At 40.5% G+C, this 22,222-nt stretch overlaps 1 protein-coding gene across 7 annotated transcripts in view; it reads right to left on the reverse strand.

The window, feature by feature from the left end:
• The window catches only part of HNRNPM (heterogeneous nuclear ribonucleoprotein M), a 45,783-nt gene that overhangs the window by 18,950 nt on the left and 4,611 nt on the right, over positions 1-22,222 (reverse strand). For 4 of the 7 annotated variants that reach the window (XM_047777213.1, XM_047777216.1, XM_047777214.1 and 1 more), the window contains exons 2-9: positions 14,618-14,787; positions 6,434-6,486; positions 5,524-5,531; positions 5,345-5,438; positions 3,665-3,856; positions 2,967-3,120; positions 2,130-2,179; positions 387-447 (exon numbers count right to left, since the gene is read on the reverse strand). In XM_047777213.1, coding sequence (XP_047633169.1) covers positions 387-447; positions 2,130-2,179; positions 2,967-3,120; positions 3,665-3,856; positions 5,345-5,438; positions 5,524-5,531; positions 6,434-6,486; positions 14,618-14,787 — 782 coding nt within the window. Of the gene's footprint in view, positions 1-386; positions 448-2,129; positions 2,180-2,966; positions 3,121-3,664; positions 3,857-5,344; positions 5,439-5,523; positions 5,532-6,433; positions 6,487-14,617; positions 14,788-22,222 lie in introns of those variants that run through there. The other 3 variants (XM_047777212.1, XM_047777217.1, XM_047777218.1) reach the window with 2 other exon arrangements.

A 22,222-nucleotide genomic window follows, 5' to 3' on the forward strand; every position in this document is an offset into this window, starting at 1 on the left:
TAGCTCTCTTGTACCATAATGAGGAGTGGAATTGCTGGGCCATACCGTAATAATCAATCTCTTCTGAAGCCAAGTGCTGTCTGGCTTTAATTCCCTTTGTAGTTTTTTTTATTCCTTCCCCACAACACTTTGAAAAATCTCAAACTACATCATCCACATCCTGGGCAGCCTGCCTCACCACTAGAAGTACTAACAATCTTCTTAAGTTGTGAATCTCTCTGCTCATTTTTCACCCAGAAAAACCTATCCATTAAAAAAAACAAAAACCTTTTAGAATGTTTTACTCAAGAATGGTCAAGATAACTGCAGAATGACACAGCACAAGTAGTTTTCCCAGTTAGTTAAATCAAACTCAAAATCTCAGCCAAAATAATTGAGACACTTACGGGGAAGTTGTTGTGGACGCTCAGGAGGGAAAAAATCTCCCTTTGGTAAGGCTCTCTCATCCTGAAAGAGAAAGTGAATAAACCTCAGTATTCCCTGTATCACTGTTATCAACAGCAAAAGACAGAAATAATTCCCATCAACAGAGGACTGGCTAGACACATTATGACACACCCAGGCCATGGAATAACATACAAATATGAAATGAAACATGGAAGGAGTGCCAACTGTGGCACTACGGGATCCGCAGCCTCTTGGGAGTGCTGGGAAGTGGGTTCGATCCTGGCCTGGCACAGTGAGTTGAAGATCCATCATTGCTGCAGTTGCAGCTTAGGTTGAGACTGGGGCTCGATATGATCCCTGGCCCTGGGGCTCCATATGCCTTGGAGCAGCCAAAAGCAGAGGGGAAAAAAACGTAAACATGAGCAAGTTGCTACCTTTTACATAAATGGTACAAAAATATACATTCACATTAGTGGGATACATGGGACCTAGGGACAAAGGGCAAGACTCTCACACTAAATATTCATGCTTTGAACTTTTGAATCATGTGAAACAATTATCTATTCAAAAACTAAACTAAACTGGGGAGGTTCTCTTCTTGGCTCAGCAGTTAACAAACCCAACTAGGATCCATGAGGCTGTGGGTTCGATCCCTGGCCTTGCTCAGTGGGTTAAGGATCCGGTGTTGCTGTAAGCTATGGTGTGGGTCACAGATGGAGCTCGGATCTGGTGTTGCTGTGGCTGTGGCATAGGCCAGCAGCTGTAGCTCCAATTCGACCCCTAGCCTGGCGACTTCCATATGCCACAGGTGTGGCCCTAAAAAAAAAAAAAAAAAAAAAAAAAAAACAAACAAAAACAAGACAAAACAACCAACTAAACTGAATGTTTAAAGGAACTAAGATTTCCTTCCCCTCCCCCAGCCTCTCCTGTAACATGCCAAAGTTCTTGGGCTAGGGACTGAACCAGGTGCCATGGCAGTGACAATGCTGAGTCCTTAACCACCAGGCCACCTGGGAAATCCCGAACTAAAAAATTTCTCTATAGTTCATTTTATTATCTTCCTGACCACCTAACTGGATTACTATTTTCTTTGATATTGTTGGCACAGCCACATCTGGACTTGTTTTTTGGGGGTGTTTTTTGTTTTTGCTTTTTAGGGCAGCACTCACAGCATATGGAGGTTCCCAGGCTAGGGGTCTAATCAGAGCTGCATCTGTGACCCACACCACAGCTCATGTCAACTCCCGATCCTCAACCCACTGAGCAAGGGGAGGGATCGAACCCAGAGCTTCATGGATCCTAGTCAGGTTCATTTCTGCTGCGCCATGAAGGGAACTCCCTGGACTGATATTTCTACTAAAATGTTTCAACAGAACTTTAAAGGCTTTCTGAATTTACTTAATTATGTTCACAAAAGATATGATGCTAACAAACATACTGCACTACTCTGGAAAATGGAAACCTACATAATGTAACCAATCTCTGCAACTGATCACTTACTCAAGCAGGATACTCAACTGATCTCCTGACCATGTCAATAACTATGCAAAAGAAAAATTATCTGGAGAGCTGCATGAGCAAAAAGTTATTTCTATTATAAATCTGCTCAACATATATACTGTACCCTAACTTGTACTGATCCATGAATTTAGTACAGTGGCTAGGTGCACACTCTAATAATTCCGTGTTTTTGCTGGACAAAACTTTGAGTATATTAAAGAGAAGAGACCCTATTAACTTACCATTTTCACATGCATTGGTCTGTCAAATAGCAGTTGGCCATTAAACATAGCTGATGTTAGAATTAAGGATATTTATTGCAACTCTAAAAACATGCACAACAGGAAAGAAATACCAAAGAGAAAAACATGCCAACTGCTACCAGTCCCTTTAAATATGAAATTATGAGTAATTTTGATTCCTGTTTATAGTTGAAGTATTTGTTTCTACAGTACAGTAAGCATAAAAGGAACAATAAAGAATGCTCAAGGGGGAAAAAAAAGGGAAACCTCAGTTTAATCCTCAGGTATGGAAATTCATAAAACCTTACACTTCTCACCAAACAATCCTCCTCTTAAAAGCACTAACATCGGTTTTCTGTACGTGTCCAATAAGCCAGGAATTCCACCATTTTTTGAAGTATCATGTTTTCTGAGTAATATACTCAGTGATAATCTTGCCTGAATCTAGTGACAAATGTTCAAGAGTGGTATTCTCCCTGTGACTACAAAGATCTAACTTTACAGTCAGAGAGAAGTGTTTCTTCCAAAATGTTCACTGCAGAGACAGGACCCTATAAGGAATCATATATGAAATAACAACTGAATTTCTCTCCAGTGCCACATTCTTTGGACTTCCCCCTTCAAACCAAATTCCTCTAAAAAGACCACTCATGGACATGTGCCTATTTCTACACAATACTGTATTCCCTTAGTAATTTCCACAGGAACGCATTCTGTCTAGTCACATTGGAAATATTAACTGACAAAATTATCACTTTCCCACACAAATCTATATCGCTAATACAACATTCAGGCCAAACCAAATCCACCAAGAGCTGAATTTCAATAAAAGGATACATATAGCTTGCACAGCTTCAATGGACTGTTCAAAAGTAACAGTGCCTATTCCACGACTTTTTCCATCTTTATCTTCAAGAATGTCTGCTCGGACCACCACACCAGCCATACTAAAAACTTCCTTCAGTTTCTTCCAGCCAACTTTATAATCCAGCTAATCAAGAGAAAGAGGAAGAAAATCTCATTATAGCCATCTTAAGAAAAACATTTTTACTACATGAATGTGACATGCTTTGGTTGAAAACAAGCATTAGAAAATGTCACGTCACAAAAATATTTTGTGAACACTAAAAAATTCTGTTCCCCAGCTAAAGTTTACCATCATCCTCCCCAATCTACTTGCCTTTAAAAATATTTACCTTTGCAAATGCAAAGGTGTTACCATTCCCTCAGACATAACAAGATGAGGGAAATGTCAGTATACAAGCTCTTCTCAAACACTTTACCCTGTACCCACTTTTGTAAACACCTGTAAAATTCCATAAACATGACCCCACTAGGACCATGGTCAAGCCTGTGTGTAACTAATGACTGCAGTGATGATTAGGGGACAAAGCTAACCCTAAGGCTGATTTTTTTAAAATAGATCAAGAAGAGAACACAACCCTCATTTAAATTTTTCTTCTCAAATGTCACAATTACTTTTCTAACATATTGACAAGATTGTCATTTATGAGACGATGTTTCCATTTACTTACATTTGCTACAAATACTGTACTTCCAAGTCTTCCAGCCTGTAATGCATGGATAATCTCATTTGGGATGTTAGGATTATTTAGGATACTGGGTGGGATATTAATCATTCCTGGGCCACCTGGTCCCATACCCATCCCACCAGTCGTAGCCATCACCTTTTGCATTGCTCTCCTGGCATGTTCACCATCAGGATCCTAAAACAAGCACAAAATGGTTACATTTAACTGATCCAGTGACAAATAATACCATGCTCGTTCAGTAAATGACAGCTTCAAGACTTCAGAGTTTGAGAGGTTGTTTGGAAAGCATTTCTCAAAAATCTATAACAAAAAATTCAAATGAACTAAAACACTAGGCCAGGAACAATTATAGTCAAAAGAACAAGGAAGAAAGAAAGAGTATAAAATTTAGTTCTCAACTGAACTAAGTAAAAATCAACCAAAAAAGAGAGTTCCTGCCGTAGCTCAGTGATAATGAACCCCGACTAGTATCCATGAGGATGCTGGTTTGATCCTCAGCCTTGCTCAATGGGTTTAGGATCCAGCATTGCCATGAGCTATGGTGTAGGTCGCAGACATAGCTCAGATTTGGCGTTGCTGTTGTTATGGTATAGGCGGGCAGCTGCAGCTCCAATTCGACCCCTAGCCTGGGAACTTCCACATGCCAGGGGTGTGGCCCTAAAAAGACCAATAAATAAATAAATAAATAAAGGGGGGGGTTCCCACTGTGGTGCAGAGGGTTAATGACCCAGCTTTTCTCTGTGGTGTTGCCCCAGCCTGGAGCAGCGCGTTAAGGATCTGGCATTACTGCAGCTATGGCGTAGGTCACAGCTGAGGATAGGATTCGATCCCTGGCCCAAGAACTTTCATATGCCACGGGTGTGGCTGGAAAAGAAAAAGGGGGGGGAGGTGATTTGATTAATTAACATAATAGAGAACTTCCAGGTTGAAATAAGATCTTCACAGGGATGGTATAGTTGAATCTTACTAATTCAATGAGTTTTATAATTTCTAAAACCCCCAAGTTTGAAAAAATAGCTCTAGACCACCAACGTATTCCATCCTTCAAGTATACAGGCTTGACTCATGCAAAGTCTGGAAAGGTCTGTGAATCTCTAGTATTCACACTACTCTTGAATTCCTTGCCCTTTGTGAGTCACCTTCAACATACAAGAGAACTTAAGGCCCTACCTAAGCTTTTCTCCCTGAGCTCCGTATATACTGACTGACCCAAGAGGTAAAAATAAGTAACAGAAGGATTGAATTAACTTCTATCTTCCCTCCTGGGAGAGAAAATACCCAATTCAGATTAGATACGAAAAAGGATTTATATCATTTTTAAAAAGAAAAAAGATGGGCTCAGACTGAGTAAAAACAGTAAATCCAGAATACCTTAAAAAAAAAAAAACCATGGGCTCAATTCAAGTGCCTCTGAGAAAACCAAGGGAAGCTAGTCTCAGACAAATCAGATGTTAAGAGTCTGCAATGGCTCAAGATGTGCCCAGTCACCACCCGAAGTTCTTACAGGAGTGAGTGCTAAAGCCTGTGACTGACCCTTCTCCTTAAGGACAATAGGTTGTTCTGCTCCATAAAATGTCATCAAGGACTATTTCTGTCTCTTCCTAACTCCAAACAGGGACAACTCAACAATTACAAATGGCATCCAGTGTTTCATGAGCTTACTTCTTTGACTTTCAGTGGTCTTCCACTCAGACTATGCTTGTTTAGAACTTCAGCAGCTTTTTTCATGCTCTCCTCCATCTTGAATTCAACAACGCTATGAAGAGTCAAAAGGAAATGAGTGAAACCAGTCCTACAACTTAGAAGGCTCAATTGCCAGTAAGTAACTAGACAATACTTACGCACATCCCTTTGGAGGAAGCCATAGACCAGTCAGAAGAGCAAGGAAAGGGGAAAAAAAGAGAAGAAAAAAGTAGTAAATTTTAATGACAGTTACAAATTAAAAATAAGATTTATGTTACAGTTTTTAAATTAACCCTTCTAAGGGGAAGCTGACAGAAGTGACTTGCCTAGCCTTCCTTATTAAAAGCTCAGCTCCTTATTATCTCCTCTTCCTTCACATTACCAGCATTGCACTATAGTTGCTAGTTATAATGAGCAGACCTAAATTCAGATTCTCCAAGAAATCACACAAACTTTAGATCTGCTTCCCTCTGTACTCAATCAATTCCTTATCATACTCCTCCTAAATCCATCCCTTCCATAAACTAAGCCCATCCTTTCGATTATTTCTAAGCCATTCTATTGCACAACAGAAAATAGTTAATTTTCTCTTTAAACTAGGCCAATTTTAAAGTTCATGTTTTAGTATTTATTTTACAATTTACTGGCACAAGGGCAACTTTTCAGAATCTTTGGTTCACACAACTTTCAAATTCAGCAAACAACCAAAGTAACATTTTCTAGACAAGAACACACGTTTTACATTAATATACCACCGCTAAAATTCCATGCATAATTCACACACAGCCAATTCCTCTGTTAACAAAGAGACAATGCTGCTATTGGTCCCCAGCTATCCAAATTGGGCATCCAAACAGAATACCAAAAAGCTCTTTGGCCAGCCATTTGGAAAAGCGGGACTCCCATTTGCAAATCCCCTCCCACCCCACTCAAATGTTTGGCAAAATCAAACGTAGCTACTGTAACATGAGCACTCACTGCCTTCCTGATTTCATTCGATTCCACGCCACCATACAGTTACATTTTTCATGTAGTAAATCCACAGAAGAAATTCTCTCAGACACTTACCCTTGACTTTCCTTCAGCGTCCATTAAGAGCTCCACGTATGTTACCTCACCAACTACAAATCAGTTTCCAGACGACACATAAACCAAGGGAGAAAAGCCAAGAAAACAATGGGAATTTAGAACAATCATCAGCAACCTTGAATGGAGCCTCTGCCTTATAAGAAAGCCCAGAAACACTCCATATTCCCTAAACCACCAAACTAGGCATTACAGGTGTGCAGTAAAAGTAGGTGAAACTTGTTAACAATATGTCCTTGATTTTCCTCCCACCGCAAACAAGCTATGTCCACAGATTTCCGTATCAATTTCCCTGTCTAAAATACTCATTCATGACTAGAGGCAATCCAAATCTATAGGAAAAAGTCTGCATGATTCACTTTTTTGGGGAAGGTAGAAAAAGTTTTACACATAAACTTAGTATTGAAAGCAGGTACAGAGCACACAAATTGCAATGCCACTGAACTGAGCTCAAATGCTAACTACAAAGATGTGTATATGCATACATTCAAAGGCACGCACACACACCGTGACCAGAAGGCTGGCCAGCAACATGGGTGAGTAACCTGTCGATTCGCATGGGGCTCTGCACTGAGGGCCATGCACTTGGTTTAATGCTCTGTTGTCTTAATATTTTAAATCATTTTTAAATAAAGGGCCCCATGTTGTCATTTTGTACTGAGACCCACAAATTCTGTGGCTGCTCCTGCACACAGCACTAGGCCCCACAATTGTCAGAAGTAGGATGTTTGAATATTCTATCACTAAACCAGAGCAGCACTCTTCAGTGAATTAAGACAGGTTTTATCTTGCTGCTCTCTCAACCTCTCCATTAAAGGACACAGATAAATGCAAATTTAAGAGCTCAGTTGCATCTAAACAGATTCACTCAGGATTCTAATCTATATAAGGGGGGGGCAACAAAGCATTTAAAAAGATTCTGCAGATTTTCCTCAAGGTTTGGATTGCCAATTCATGACGACCAAGACCAGAACCCACCAAGACAACCACCAAAATGGCTGCTGAACTTGAAGATGGCACGCACACACCAAAAAAATACCATCACCACCCCATCCCCGGAGATGTTTAAAAGTGTTAACTTGGAGAAAACAATATCTAAGCAGACTCTCCAAAGTCAAGAAAGGCTTTTGTTCTAAATTAACATCTTTTTAAGGATTATTTTTATGATGGTAAAGCCTTCTCCAATTCAGTTTTCAATTTGGTTTAGCAGTACAAGGGTAAAAATAACCCTTTATGGCCCCAAGTCCTGTTTAGTCTAATTCCTTTGTTCAAAGGATGTTAAAATTATAAGGATAATTAGTATGCCAAGAGACTGAAATGTAAAATAAAATTTTTTTAATTACCAATAAATATGGTAATGTATTTGGATAGCACTGACAGCAAGAAGGCCAAGTGTTCAAAATCTATAGCCTCACCTCCCTTGTCCTTTCCTAAAATATTACCAGACCAAACCAGCACTTTGCACAAAACAGAAAGAGAGAATCAGTGCAAAGAAATGAAGAAAGGAAATAGGAAGGACTGGTATAGTTTAACTTCTGGAGTATGTACAACTGAAAAATGATCACAGCCAAGGGACAGTCATATAAATTGGCTTTATGTTATCCTCACAAAGTCAAGCAAGTCAAAAAAATTGTCGTTTCTGAGGCCATGTTAAAAGCCATTTATTTCAACAGCAGCAGCCATTTGAGGACCAACAGCTCTTGTCTCCACGCTAATGAAAATGCCAAGTAGTGTCAAGACAGGGAAGAGACCCCAAATTTACTTCCTATGAGCTGTGACTACTGCCTAATAACCTTAAAAATAAATAAAAGAATCACAATATCTAACTCAGACAGCTGTAACTATGTTGTCAGAATTCAAATACTGTTTCATTTGAAAGGTTTCTAGTTTGTGCCCATAAAAACACTGATTATCAAAAAGCTGTCACTGCAACCTAGAAACCAAGCAACTCCAAGCCAAACTTTTTTCCATGGTCATAGCCCTTTTAACAAAAAGCCAGGTTTTAGAAATTAGGACTTTTTCCACTTAACATTCCAGTGATAGCACACATCCAACTTCAATTCTCTGCATCAATACTTCACTTAAAATGTTCCCTCTTTTCCCCAAAATGGTATAGTTGCTTAGTAAAAACAAAAAAAATTAACACTAAAAAAACCCTCCAATTCTATCTGTTTAGCCAAAAGTTAGGTGGGCATTGATGGTTCTACCATGAGTAGTGCTATTCCTGAGTATCATCAATAATAACCATGCTCCTTATAAAATCATAAATGTCTGATCTTTATCCTGAGACACAGCATTAATTCAGAGATGTAAGCAAATTACTGTTACAGAATCTGCCACAGCTGCCAATTCATACTTCCCCCTAGTAAAGTAATAATGAAAAATTTTAAAAGGAGTTCCCGTCGTGGTGCAGTGGAAAAAAATCCGACTAGGAACCACGAGGTTGCAGGTTCGATCCCTGGCCTTGTTCAGTGGGCTAAGGATCTGGCATTGCTGTGAGCTGTGGTATAAGTCGCAGACGTGGCTTAGATCCAGCGTTGCTGTGGCTGAGGTATAGGCCAGCAGCTGTAGCTCTGATTAGACCCCTAGCCCGGAACCTCCATATGCCAAGGGTGGAACCCTAAAACACAAAAAAAAACTTTAAAATCACTTCTCTTTTACTTCTACTTATTAGAGCAAAGACCTCTTTGTTAAGCATAGTCAATATAACTATCAATAAACCTCTGAAGGCAAAATTTGCCAATTTGTGCATAGTCTGGTCACATTCAATAAAATGAAACTTAGAAGAGCAAATCAACCAAAGCAGATCAATTAGGAGTGAGAGGCAAAGTTAACAAATTGACAGCAGTCTCACAGACGTGGAATTCTCAGGTTTTAATGAAAAATACTGCTGCTCCTTCCTCTCCCTCCCTGAACACAGAATCCATGGAATCCCAAGAGTAGGCTACTAGGACTGCTAAATCCTACTGCCACTTCCAAGATCAAAGTACCTAAATGAAAAAAAAGATTTGAAAAACCTAATGACAAATGTTATCACCTACCTTCATTTTAAAATGCTCCAAGAAATCATTATTAACCAACAGTTAGGTGGATTATTAAAAACACGTATAGCGTAGGGAACTATATCCAATCACTTGTGATGGAAAATGAAGATAATATGAGAAAAACAATGTATATGTATATATTTATAACTGGGTCACTTTGCTTTACAGCAGAAACTGACAGAACACTGAAAATCAACTATAATTAAAAAATTTAAAAATAGGAGTTCCCATTGTGGAGCTGTGGAAACAAATCCGACTAGGAACCATGAGGTTGCAGGTTCGATCCCTGGCCTCGCTCAGTGGGTTAAGGATCCAGTGTTGTTGTGAGCTGTGGGGTAGATCGCAGACAAGGCTTGGATCTGATGTTGCTGTGGCTCTGGTATAGGCTGGCAGCTAGAGCTCTAATTAGACCCCTAGTCTGGGAACCTCCATATGCCTCAGGTGTGGCCCTAAAAAGACAAAAGACCAAAAAAAATTTTTTTTAAAATTAAAAGTAATATTACTTCAAAAATGAAACACTTCATGAGGATAAGATGAGCAACCCAAAAAGAATTCAGGAGTCCTGGAGTTCCCGTCGTGGCGCAGTGGTTAACGAATCCGACTAGGAACCAGGAGGTTGCGGGTTCGGTCCCTGCCCTTGCTCAGTGGGTTAACAATCCGGCGTTGCCGTGAGCTGTGGTGTAGGTTGCAGATGCGGCTCGGATCCCGTGTTGCTGTGGCTCTGGCATAGGCCGGTGGCTACAGCTCCGATTTGACCCCTAGCCTGGGAACCTCCATATGCCGCGGCGGGAGCGGCCCAAGAAGTAGCAACAACAACAACAACAACAAAAAAGACAAAAGACAAAAAAAAAATTCAGGAGTCCCTTGGAACTACTTAGATTTTACACTTCTGCACATATTCACATCACAGAGTATTTGTTTCTGCTTTCTCATTTACTACAAGTCTGAAATGAACAACAACCAAAAAAAAAAAAAAAAAGCATATGGGGTCTACTAAAGCTTCACTGAAGAGAATTCATGTGTAAAAAGGCCTATAATCTTTAAAAGGGGGATGGGGGGAGGAGTTCAAAAGCAGGGCATGATATCAAACATTTTCACTTAGTCAACTCTCAGGTAGCCACTCTAATGGAGAAGTGCATGGAAAAAATGTGTATTTTAACTTGGAAAGCTTGTTTCTTTAATATATAGACAACTTGAAACATGACAAAACAATTATTCTATACAGTGACTACTCGATTTATGGACAAGTTAGGAAATGATTAAAAACCTTGTTCCTAATGCCATGACAACAGCAGAAGAACACTGCTTCTCTAACTGGACCAAAAACCAACAAGCAAAGCAGGGTGCACTGTTAGGGTTCAACCCAAGTACCCACAGATACGAATTACTTCAGCATTAACAGGCCTTTCCAAAATGCAGGCTGAATTCCCAACAAGGGAAAATATGAAGGAGCCAAACAGACTGGTTAGAGATTTTTACTTAAATTGAAAATAAAGTTCTGCTCCATACACCCACAATGTAGATTGGCTCCAAAAGCCAATGGAGACTCTCTATTGGACTATACTTGTCCTCTGGGCCTCAGTTTTCTGTCAGCTGAAATTTGAAATTTACTTAACTGTGATGCATTCAATAAAAACAGAAGGATTAAGAGCTTAAGAAATCTTTGCTTACACAAGTTAAATTGACTGCTGCTAAACTTGAGATTGATTGAGAGTAAACTATATCACTGACCTTCCTTTTTTCTCAAACTGTGCTCCATGTTTACTCACTGCTCTTGCAGTTCAGTCCTGCCTCAGCAACAGCTGCCTTGCCTCCATGCTGCTGGCTCCCTAGTTAGGCCAGGAGAACAAACAGCCCAATGGGGAGCTTTCTTCATACATGCAGTACTTCTCAGTACTGTAGCACAACACTATTTAAGTTTAGAATACCCAAAATCAATCATCTTTTGCTCACGAAGTTTTAATTTTTTGCTCAGACCTTATGGTCAAACACTTTAAGATGTGTATCCCAATATCTGTCTAGCGATGTAGCTGTGAGACTGTTAAGTCACTTTCAAACCTGGTATGGCAACCTCCAATTCAAATTTCCTATTACACTGGCTCTCAATTTTTGTTCCAATCCATCAGCTCTTCGGTATTCACGACAGCAGTTTGTTCCATGAAATATCTCCATTAAAAATAAGCGTGGTCAAAAGGAAGGACAATAGACACCTTTCCTTTGTTCCATCAGGGCACTTAGAGCAGGAAGCTCAAGGAAAGGTCAAGTTCAATTCGACAGGCTGTTTAATCAAAATCCCAGAATGATGGGGGGAGGAAGAGTGGCCTGGCTCAGGACAAAACAAAGCTCTCAACACCTTTCTTTTCTCTGTAAAATCAGCAATGCTGATTTCTTGATGCCACAAAACAACCTTTGTGATCACACTCAGGAGAAAAGCCTTAAGTGGCCTGTTTACATAATACATGCATTATTAATAGGATCTCCTAGAATGCTGTGAAATGCTAACAAAGATGGAAAATACACACTAGTCTCCAAGGAGGGGTACAAGAGACCAAAAAAAAAAAAAAAAAGCTGCTCCTGTCTCACCATCTCAAAGCTACTACTTGAGTTCTGAGAGGTGGCAATTATAGGCAGAGCTGCAACAACAGAGCATTTTTCAGATCTTTAAGCCAAGGACAACTAACTCTAGCTCTTAATCCACCAATTTCCTGAAACAACAGGACTATGACTTCAACAGGAACAGATACTTAAAACACAGACTGATAGTAGTTGATTATGATAGCACAATCTCTGTGGTTTGCCCACTTAGAGATTATCTTGAGACTAATACTTTCAGACTCCAACTGACTCTATCCACAACTTCTTCCCCCTATACAAAAACAAATCTTCAAAAACCTTAAAACTTATTTGCAACAGATTTGAAATAACCATTTAAACATATTTTGGTACACCAAGATATGAATTAAGATATTTTTTAAACCTCATAATGAAAATAAGAACATTTTAAAGAAAGCATTCGTATGAAAACAGTAAATTTCTTTAGACTTCACAAACTGAATATAAAATTTACCATAAAAAATTACCTTTCTCTTATGCATCTCTTTGTCCACAATCCAATACTGCTAATTATTTAATTAAACAAAAAAGTAATTAATTTAACCTGTACAGGGGAGCTCTAAACAAGAACATTTTAAGGTTTGTTAAAAATAACTGATTTACTGCACACCTGTAATTCTAAATTACACCACCAAAAATACACTGAAAGGGCTGAGCCAGGGCATTCATAGCAGTATGCCAAGGGAATATGAGAACCAGTTTGGAAGTATCCGAATAAACCACCAGGCTGGCTCCACTTTAAATACAGTGCAAAATAGGAAATTGAGGTGAACTGCTTCTACATCCAGAAACGTCATGGCTGCTGCTGCTACCAGCTTTAAGGCTTCCAAAACTGAATTACTGAATGGTAAAGCAGTAAAAATGTCACCTACTTTATCCATCATGTCCCAAAACTGGTTCACACACTCCTAAAAATGAAAAAATAATTTGGCCTGCAATCTCTTACAAAATTCTAACAATTGCATTTTCAAAGCCACATTCCTGGTTCTTGGAACTACTATACCTTATTATCAATGGAAGTATCAATTCAGCGGTTCAACCAAATCACGAGAACACAAATTTGGGAGTTATTCCAAAAACTAATTCGAATGAGACCCAACCACTGTACTGTACAGAAATTCTAAGCTTTATTAAAGCAGCAGTCCCAAAAACCAAGAACACTGCATCTGGGATGCCACATGACACGCCCTTCAGACAAAAGAAACTTCACTCTTGCCCTAGGAGCACTGGCAGGAATGATTTGGCTGATCAAGGCAGGAAAACAAAACTCACACCAAAGTTTTTCCATCCATGTTATCTGGAGAAATACTACATGGGAGCAGCCTACATGACTGTACAGAGAGGTACACAGTGCCCAGTGCTTCTGGCATGTCATGGCTGAATTAAGTCATGGGACAATGATGGCAGTGGGCCAATCATAATTTCAAAACCCAATGCTGGGAGGACCAGTACACATACCAAAATGGCCTATCCACGTGGCATCTGTCAGTCACTGAAATGTTAATCATTTAACAAATCAAGCTCAAATCTCTTTTCATTATGAATGTTCCAGAAAACCAATACCTTTCAGTCCTTCAAAAAGACTCCATTTAAGGATAATTTGATTCTAGGTTGCCCTTGGAGGTACGGATAAGGGAGACCTCAGGCATTAGACAAATGGCTATCAATAGTTTTCTCTCAACAAGGGCTGAGCAATCTCTTTGGCTCTGTGTGCCACCAGCAGGGCCCAGAATCAGGAAAGGAAGGAAGACAAAAGAAGCAGAAGAGAGTGGAAAGAAAGAGGACACATGTGGTGTTCACAAGGGGGTAAAGCAGAGGACCATGGGAACAACCAACCTCCTAGGACCTTCTGGTGGCAGCAGTTGTTTCCTCTGCCCTAGGCCAGTTTGGACACCAGGACTGTGACCAATGTGTGCCTAAAGGCACCAAATTACACAACAGATGCCTTATTTTGAACTAGCCAATTGCCTACTCTGTTTGCCCCCACCCCCAACCCCGATATGGGGGTGGAGAAGCCTCACAGCTTAAACACAAGCTAGTTTCTATAATTTTGAATCTGAGTAGCACCAAGTTCCAGCTACTAAATTTTGATCCCAGGAAGACATTCACAAAATTTAAACACACTACCTTCCCACTAGAATTTAAAAAAAAAAAACAAAAGAAAAGAAAAAGGGAAAAGAAAAACTTCTCCCACCTAAGATAAAGAATTCAAAAAATTCCCTTACACGAAGAAGCTTCCCTCAAGCTTAACTGAGCTATATTAAGCCAGTAAAATCATTCATAGGCCAAAAGACCATACAAACCACTGTTTGACACACAAGTATATGACCACACACCAAAAAAAAAAAAAAAAAGTGGATGGGGGGGTGCTTAACTCTCAAGCCTGGAGAGAACACATGCCCTACCCCAAACAGCTTCCACTGACAAAAATAAAAAATAACCAAGGAATTAACCACAGAGAAGATGACACACCAACCTTCTGACCCTACTCAACCACCAGTACCATTACCTTTTTCTTTAACCAGGTCTTTAAGTGACTGCCATTTCACATCAAAAGGTATGTTTGTAATGAAGGCTCTGTATCTTTTAGTTGGATTGGCATATGGCTCAAAGCGATTGCCTCCTCTCTTTATGTTTTTCTCCTTCCTTTTCTCATTCTGAGCAGGTCGTTCTCCTTCACTGAATTCAAAAGAGAGAAAAAAAGGTCCATATGTTAGCACAATATAAAAAAAACAATATTTGATGTTCCAGGTTTACAATTCCACACACAGTTACATATAACAGAAGACTAATATTTTGATTTGAGACACTCAAACTAAAGTGACCCCTAGAAAAAGTTATAGTAGTGCACTCCTCAAAACCTACCCATCAAAAACCATTCCCAAGACAATGTTTTCATAGGTCTTGGCACACTCCTTTGGGGCTGTATCAGAGGCAGAAGAGAGGTCAACTCAACCCAAGGTGCTTTAATTCCAAGTCAGAAAGAGGAAAAGGGAAGGGAAGATTTTTAAGATTTCATAGAATAGAAATGGGATGATATGCATAGGAACAAACAATTTTAGCTAAAAGACTAAGTGTCTTTTGTTGTGGGGAAAAATTTTTTTTCTTTTTAAGTAAGAATGCAAAATGGTACAGTTGCTGAATAAAAGTTTGGCAATTACACATAAAGTTAAAACATGTAATTACCATAGGACCCTGAACTGAAAGCAAACCTGTATAACATTAGCAGCATTACTCACAAGAGCAAAAGTGAAAACAACCCAAGTATCTATCAACAGATGAATGGAATAAACAAAATGTGGTAGATCCATACAATGGACTATTACTCTGCCACCAAAAAAAGGAATAAAGTGTGATACATGCTGCTACACAGATGAACTTTTTTTGTTTTTAAGGGCCACATGTGGCACAGATGAGGGGTGGAAATGGAGCTGCAGCTGCCAGGTAGGCCACAACTACAGCAATGATAGATCCTTATTTAACCCACCCACTGAGCAAGGCCAGGAATTGAACCTGAACCCTCATGTATACTAGCTGAGTTCTTAACCTGCTAAGCCACGACAGGAACTCCCAGATGAACTCTGAAAACATTATGCTAAGTGAAATGTGGCATTAGATAACACTAAATATTTAAGCCAGACACAGGAAAAAACAATAGAGGTTACCAGAGACTGGGAGTTGCTGTTTAACGGCTACAAAGTTTGGCATTAAAAAAAAAAGTTCAGGAGTTCCCGTCGTGGCGCAGTGGTTAACGAATCCGACTAGGAATGATGAGATTGCGGGTTCGGTCCCTGGCCTTGCTCAGTGGGTTAACGATCCGGCGTTGCCGTGAGCTGTGGTGTAGGTTGCAGACGTGGCTCGGATCCCGCGTTGCTGTGGCTCTGGCGTAGGCCGGTGGCTACAGCTCCGATTCAACCCCTAGCCTGGGAACCTCCATATGCCGTGGGAGCGGCCCAAGAAATAGCAACAACAACAACGACAAAAAAAGACAAAAGACAAAAAAAAAAGTTCTGAAAATGGAGAGTGGCTACTGGTATAGTGTACATCACTAGACCATTAGATATTTAGTGTACCTAATGACACTAAATTATTCACTCAATCATCTTAAGATAACAAGTTTTACATATATTTTTAAAAATTTATGAGGAGTTCCCTCGTGGTGCATTGGAAATGAATATGACTAGGAACCATGAGGTTATGGGTTCAAGATTCAGTGTTGCCACAAGCTGTGGTATAGGTCACAGATGCAGCTCAGATCCGGCGTTGCTGTGGCTCTGGCTACAGCTCCAATGAAACCCCTAGCCAGGGAACCTCCGTACGCCTTGGGTGCAGCTCTAAAAGAACAAAAGACCAAAAAAAAAAATTGAGAGAAAGAAACCATTCTCTATTCAACCCTATTACTTTGAGGATAGGAAAACTCAAGTGTAAGCAAGTCTGGGAGGAAAAGACAGCATGCAAACAATCCCACCTTTGGCAAAGAAGGGTTGAATTTTTTTGGCATGGCCTTTCCTGTAGTACTCTTCAGTGTATTAAGTGCCTCCATATAGTAACATTTCATTTCTAAGTTCTACAGGTACAAATGCGACTTAAGAATAGGACAGAAAGAAAGATTCGTAAGAAGTACAGACTTCCAAAGCAGAGAACCAGACATCGGGCTGGAAGCCCTGGCCACAGAATAGGACCTGACCAGTGCGTGCAAAGGCAGGACAAGGCACTGCACTGGCTGAGTGAGGCTGTTCCCTGAACCACCTACTCAAGCCCAGCCCCCTCTGACCACAGGGAGACACCTGTGAGAGCTGACCAGGAACAGATGGGAAGCCAGTAGCCAAAGAAAGTTCCTCTCAGGCCACTAAGTCCAACACTTTCTGCTTTCTGAGTGTTGGGTATCCAAGGACTCTCAAACCACAGATTTTAGGAAAGACTTTTGGGATCCACGACATAAACGGAACAAAATCCAAAAGCTGCCAAAATTACAGAACTGATGACTTACATTAAAAACAAACAAACAGGAGTTCCCGTCGTGGTGCAGTGGTTAACGAATCCAACTAGGAACCATGAGGTTGCAGGTTTGGTCCCTGCCCTTGCTCAGTGGGTTAACGATCCGGCGTTGCCGTGAGCTGTGGTGTAGGTTGCAGACGCGGCTTGGATCCCGCGTTGCTGTGGCTCTAGCGTAGGCCAGTGGCTGCAGCTCCGATTCAAGCCCTAGCCTGGGAACCTCCATATGCCGCAGGAGCGGCCCAAAGAAATAGCAAAAAGACCAAAAACAAAAAAAAACAAAAAAACCCACAAACAACACCTTTTTAAAACTAAAGAGCTGATCTTTATTCTAGGATATGTTTTCCTTGTGTGTGGAGGCATAGTGTTCAAACATAAATGGTAGCTGCAGTACTTTCTTTCAATGTACTTGGAAAAATAAACATTAGCAACTTTTTATAGTCCCCAAAGTGTTTTGTTTTGTTTTCTGGTCCCTCATATACACAAGCATGCCAAGTGGTAACCCAGTACACTTTATCATCCTAGGCAAAACTAGGGAAAGCAACTTCCTCCATGATATGAACTATACCAACATGCAATAAACAGACCTCCTTCATATAGGCTAGTGGATGTATGTGTAAGGAGAGGGTAATGGTCACATAAAGCCCCAGATTCCGAGAATTCTTTACCCTTGCCTACCCAAGCTTACAAAAGACCCTCCTCAGGCTGACTGCACAACACAAGCAGTCCACCTATCTACTCCATGTGAAAGGCCTGCACCAATCTGGCAAAACCGTATTTGCCAAGGAACCTCTTACTCTCAGCAGATGAGGAGAGTGTTGCCATTAATTCATAAAATGTTCATCCATTTACTTCTCAAGGGCCTGCCAAGGGTCTGTGGGTAAGAGTGTATTTTAAGATAATTGGTTCCTTTTGAAACACAAATAGTCTACGATTTGCATTAAAAAACATTATTCTGGGGGAGTTCCTGTCCTTGTGGTACAGCACAAACGAACAATGAGATTGAGGGTTCAATCCCTGGCCTCACACAGTGGGTTAAAGATCTAGTTGCTGTGATCTGTGGTGCAGGTCATAGATGCAGCTCGGATCTGACGTTTCTGTGGCTGTAGCATAGGCTGGCGGCTGCAGCTCCAATTCAACCCCTAGCCTGGGAACCTCCATATGCCACAGGTGCAGGCCTAAAAAGACAAAAAAATATGTATATATATAAATATATATATATATTTATTCTGCACTTCCTGTTGCGACTCAATAGGTTAAGACTCCAACTAGCATCCATGAGGATTCGGGTTCAATCCCTGGCCACACTCAGTGGGATAAGGATCTGGTTGTGGTGTAGTCGCAAGTGGGGCTCAGAAATGATGTGGCTACAGCTCCAATTCAACCTCTAGCCTGAGAATTTATATCCCCTGGGTGCAGCCATAAAAGACCAAACAAACCAAAAAAACCCCAAGCCAAATCCCCAGATTCTATGGTTAGACTGGGTAGCTTATTCTTAACAGTAATAACAGTGCATGGCAGAATACGGCCTAGACATATTGTTACCTGTTTTGGCCTGTAATTATTTATACATTTTCTAACTTTAAAGGCATGCTAAGCAGTCTATGAAAACATAGGATGGAACCATTACTGTGTCATGGGCCCCTTGTCAGAATAATTTTTTTTTTATCTTTTTAGGGCCGCACTAGAGGCACATGGAGGTTCCCAGGCTAGGGGTCTAATCGGAGCTACAGCTGCTGGCCTATGCCAGTGCCACAGTGACACCAGATCCAAGCTGTATCTGTGACCTACACCACAGCTCAGAGCAACGCCAGATCCTTAACCCACTGAGAGAGGCCAGGGATCAAACCCACAACCTTATGGTTCCTAGTCGGATTCATTTCCACTGCGCCATGACAGGAACTCCAGAATAATTTTTTTTAAATGGTCACACCTACGGCATATGGAAGTTCATGGGCCAGGCATGAGCATAACATGGCTCGCCATCAAGAAAGCAGCTCATATAAATTATGCCCAAGGTGTGAGCACAGCACTACTATACCCAAATCTTTCTATGGCTAAACATTTCCTCTCTCTTGAGAAGTTTCCTCCTAAGTAAAAGACTTAAGAACTATCTCAGTAGTTCCAGCTTCTTAAAAAATTGACCATTTCATAAATCTAATAATCAACATCAACCTTATTCTTGACAGAATTGTAGAGAATCACCCTCAAAGAAACCTCACATTATACACATTCAAGTATAAATGATGACAGTTTAAGAAAAGCACGTTTTTGAAAAAGTTCAATTCACTTTTCTCCCTTATTTTCTGGATAAAATTAGGCGAGTAGTCTGCCAGCCCTAAAATATATGTAGCACTTAACTGTGAAAACCTTTCAGAAATACATTTTTACAGGTAGATTATAATTTACCTACATTGACAAAAAAAATTGCTTTATCCTAACTAAATACCGCAAATTATCCCAAAACGGGAAATCTAAATGACTACTAACAGATACATGAATAAATAAATTGTAGTATATCCACATGTTGATATGCTACTCAACAGGAAGTTCCCATCATGGCTCAGCGAGTTACAAACCAGACTAGTGTCCCCGACAATGCAGCTTCCATCCCCAGCCTTGCTCAATGGGTTAAGGATCCAGCACTGCCATGACCTGTGGTGTAGGTGTAGGTCAGATGTGGCTCAGTTCCACATGGCTGTGGCTGTGGCGTAGCCCAGCAGCTACAGCTCCAATTTGACCCCTAGCCTGGGAACTTCCATAAGCTGTAGGTTCGACCCTAAAAGGAAAAAAAAAAAAAAAGATTGAGAGAGAAAAAGAAATACTACTCAACAAAAAGTAATGATCAATACATTCATTTTGGAAGAATCTTGTAATAATTATATTCAAAGAAACCAGACCAAAAAAAGGAATACATATGGTATGATTTCATCATATAAATACCTGTATTTTAGAAAATCCAATCCCGCAAACTCATCTGTGGGAAGTTTTCTCAATCTCAACATGACATTTTGGGCCAGATAATCCTTTTGCCATGGGAAACTGCCCTGTGCACTCACTGTAAGATGTTCAGCATCCCTGACCTCTACCTAAGATGGCAGTAGCAGCCCCATTCCTCAGACTTAAAGATGAAAATCAAAAATATCTCCAAGACACTTTCAAATGTCCCCTGTAGGGAAAAAAGAAATCAATCCAGGAGTTTCTGTCTTGGTGCAGCAGAAACGAATCCAACTAGGAACCATGAGGTAGCAGGGTTTGATCCCTGGCCTTGCTCAGTGGGTTAAGGATCCAGAATTGCCATGAGCTGTGGTATAGGTCACAGATGCGGTGCGTATCCTGCACTGCTGTGGCTCTGGCGTAGGCCGGCGGCAACAGCTCTGATGAGACCCCTAGCCTGGGAACCTCCATATGCCAAGGTTATGGCCCTAGAAAGACAAAAAAAGAAAGAAAGAAAGAAAGAAAAAGAGAGAGAGAGAGGGGAGGGAGGGAGGGAGGGAGGGAGGGAGGGAGGGAGAGGGAGAGGGGGAGAGAGAGAGAGAGAGAGAGGGAAAGAAAGAAAGAAAGAAAGAAATCCACTGAGAACACTGATGCATACCCATGGAAAGCAAAGCATCTTTGCCTAGGGATGGGGGAAAGAAGGACTTAGAGGATTACCAAGGGGCAGCAAAAACTTCTCAGGGTTATAGATTTATTTATTATTCCCATTCAGTGAGGGTATCAAATTGTACACTTCCAACTTGTACAGTTTATTATGCAAATTATACAACAGTTTTTCTTTAAGTTTCTACTCATGTTTAATTTCAAACCTAACCCCAATATAATCTGACTTGCAACTTCTACATAAAGTAACAAATTTGTAATCTTTCAAAGAAACTGAAGCTACCTAGGCCTGCTAAAGGTCTTACTAACATTACTAATATTTTCCTTGCTAACTGTCTCACAATTCCCAATAAATACTCCATCTATTTCTGGCACCCAATCATCTACCTAAAGTTCTAAATAGACCCAATTTATTAAAAACTTTTTCTCACATTCTGTCAACCTATTTCATAACACATCAATAAAGATAAGCCTAAAATCTGTTCAAAACTTCCAAGTCATTAAAATAAGATTATGTTTAATATGGCTTTGGAATTGTTTCACTGATTGGTTTCTTTGAAAACTGATAATTTACCATGTCACTGCTCCAACTAAGAAAACCGATCTGAGTGCCTATCCAACAAAGGACTGCTACATTCACTCTGTAAAACAGTGAATCTCTACCCCCTCTTAAGTCTCCATGGCATTCTCATCCATAATACTCATTACTTTCAGGGTTTTTCAATCAGAGCATAGTTTGAAATGACAATCCCAATACCATGAAATCCTGATTACATCTCCCGAGGGAAAACATACCCCTACCCCTGAACTCCCTTGAGAACTATCCCTTATGTAAAATGATTCTTCACAGAAATCCTTTCAATCCTGAGCTCCTCTAATGCATTTAAGATGTGGAGAGCACTATTCATAGCACAATCCAGGTCCACCACTTAACTACCTATGTGACTCAAGCTCTGTACTCTCTGGTTCTTCACTAGCAAAACCAGCATAACCTGTATCCATGGTAGCTCATGTTAAGAGAATCAACAATCAGCCTAACAAAAAGCAGCCTGGGGAGTATCCGTTGTGGCTCAGCAGTAACAAACTCGACTAGTATCCACGAGATTTGATCCCTGGCCTCATTCAGTGGGTTAAGCCATCTGGCTTTGTTGTGGCATACATAGGCCAGTGGCTACAGCTCCAATTTAACTCAGAGCCTGGGGACTTTCATATGCAAAAACAGCAGCTAGGTAGAAGTTAGGTGAGTATCTAAGGGAGTGGCACTACAAGTGACTAAGAGGTAAGGTCACACATATAGTCTGAAGGCCCAAAGTTTCCAGCTCTTTGCTAGGCCTCAGTTCCTTCCTCTGTGAAAGGAGATTACTATCCACACACAGGTTTAAAGGAGAAGCTTGGCACACTAACCACGGCAATGATATATTTCTGTACAAAGAATTTTTTTGGAGAGAGTGATTTCACTCCTAGCCTTCTACCATTGCACATACTGATCAGGCTTTAAAACTAGCCCAGTGGGGAGTTC

This window comes from Phacochoerus africanus, chromosome 4 (assembly GCF_016906955.1).
Source record: "Phacochoerus africanus isolate WHEZ1 chromosome 4, ROS_Pafr_v1, whole genome shotgun sequence".
NCBI classification, from domain to species: Eukaryota; Metazoa; Chordata; class Mammalia; order Artiodactyla; family Suidae; genus Phacochoerus; species Phacochoerus africanus.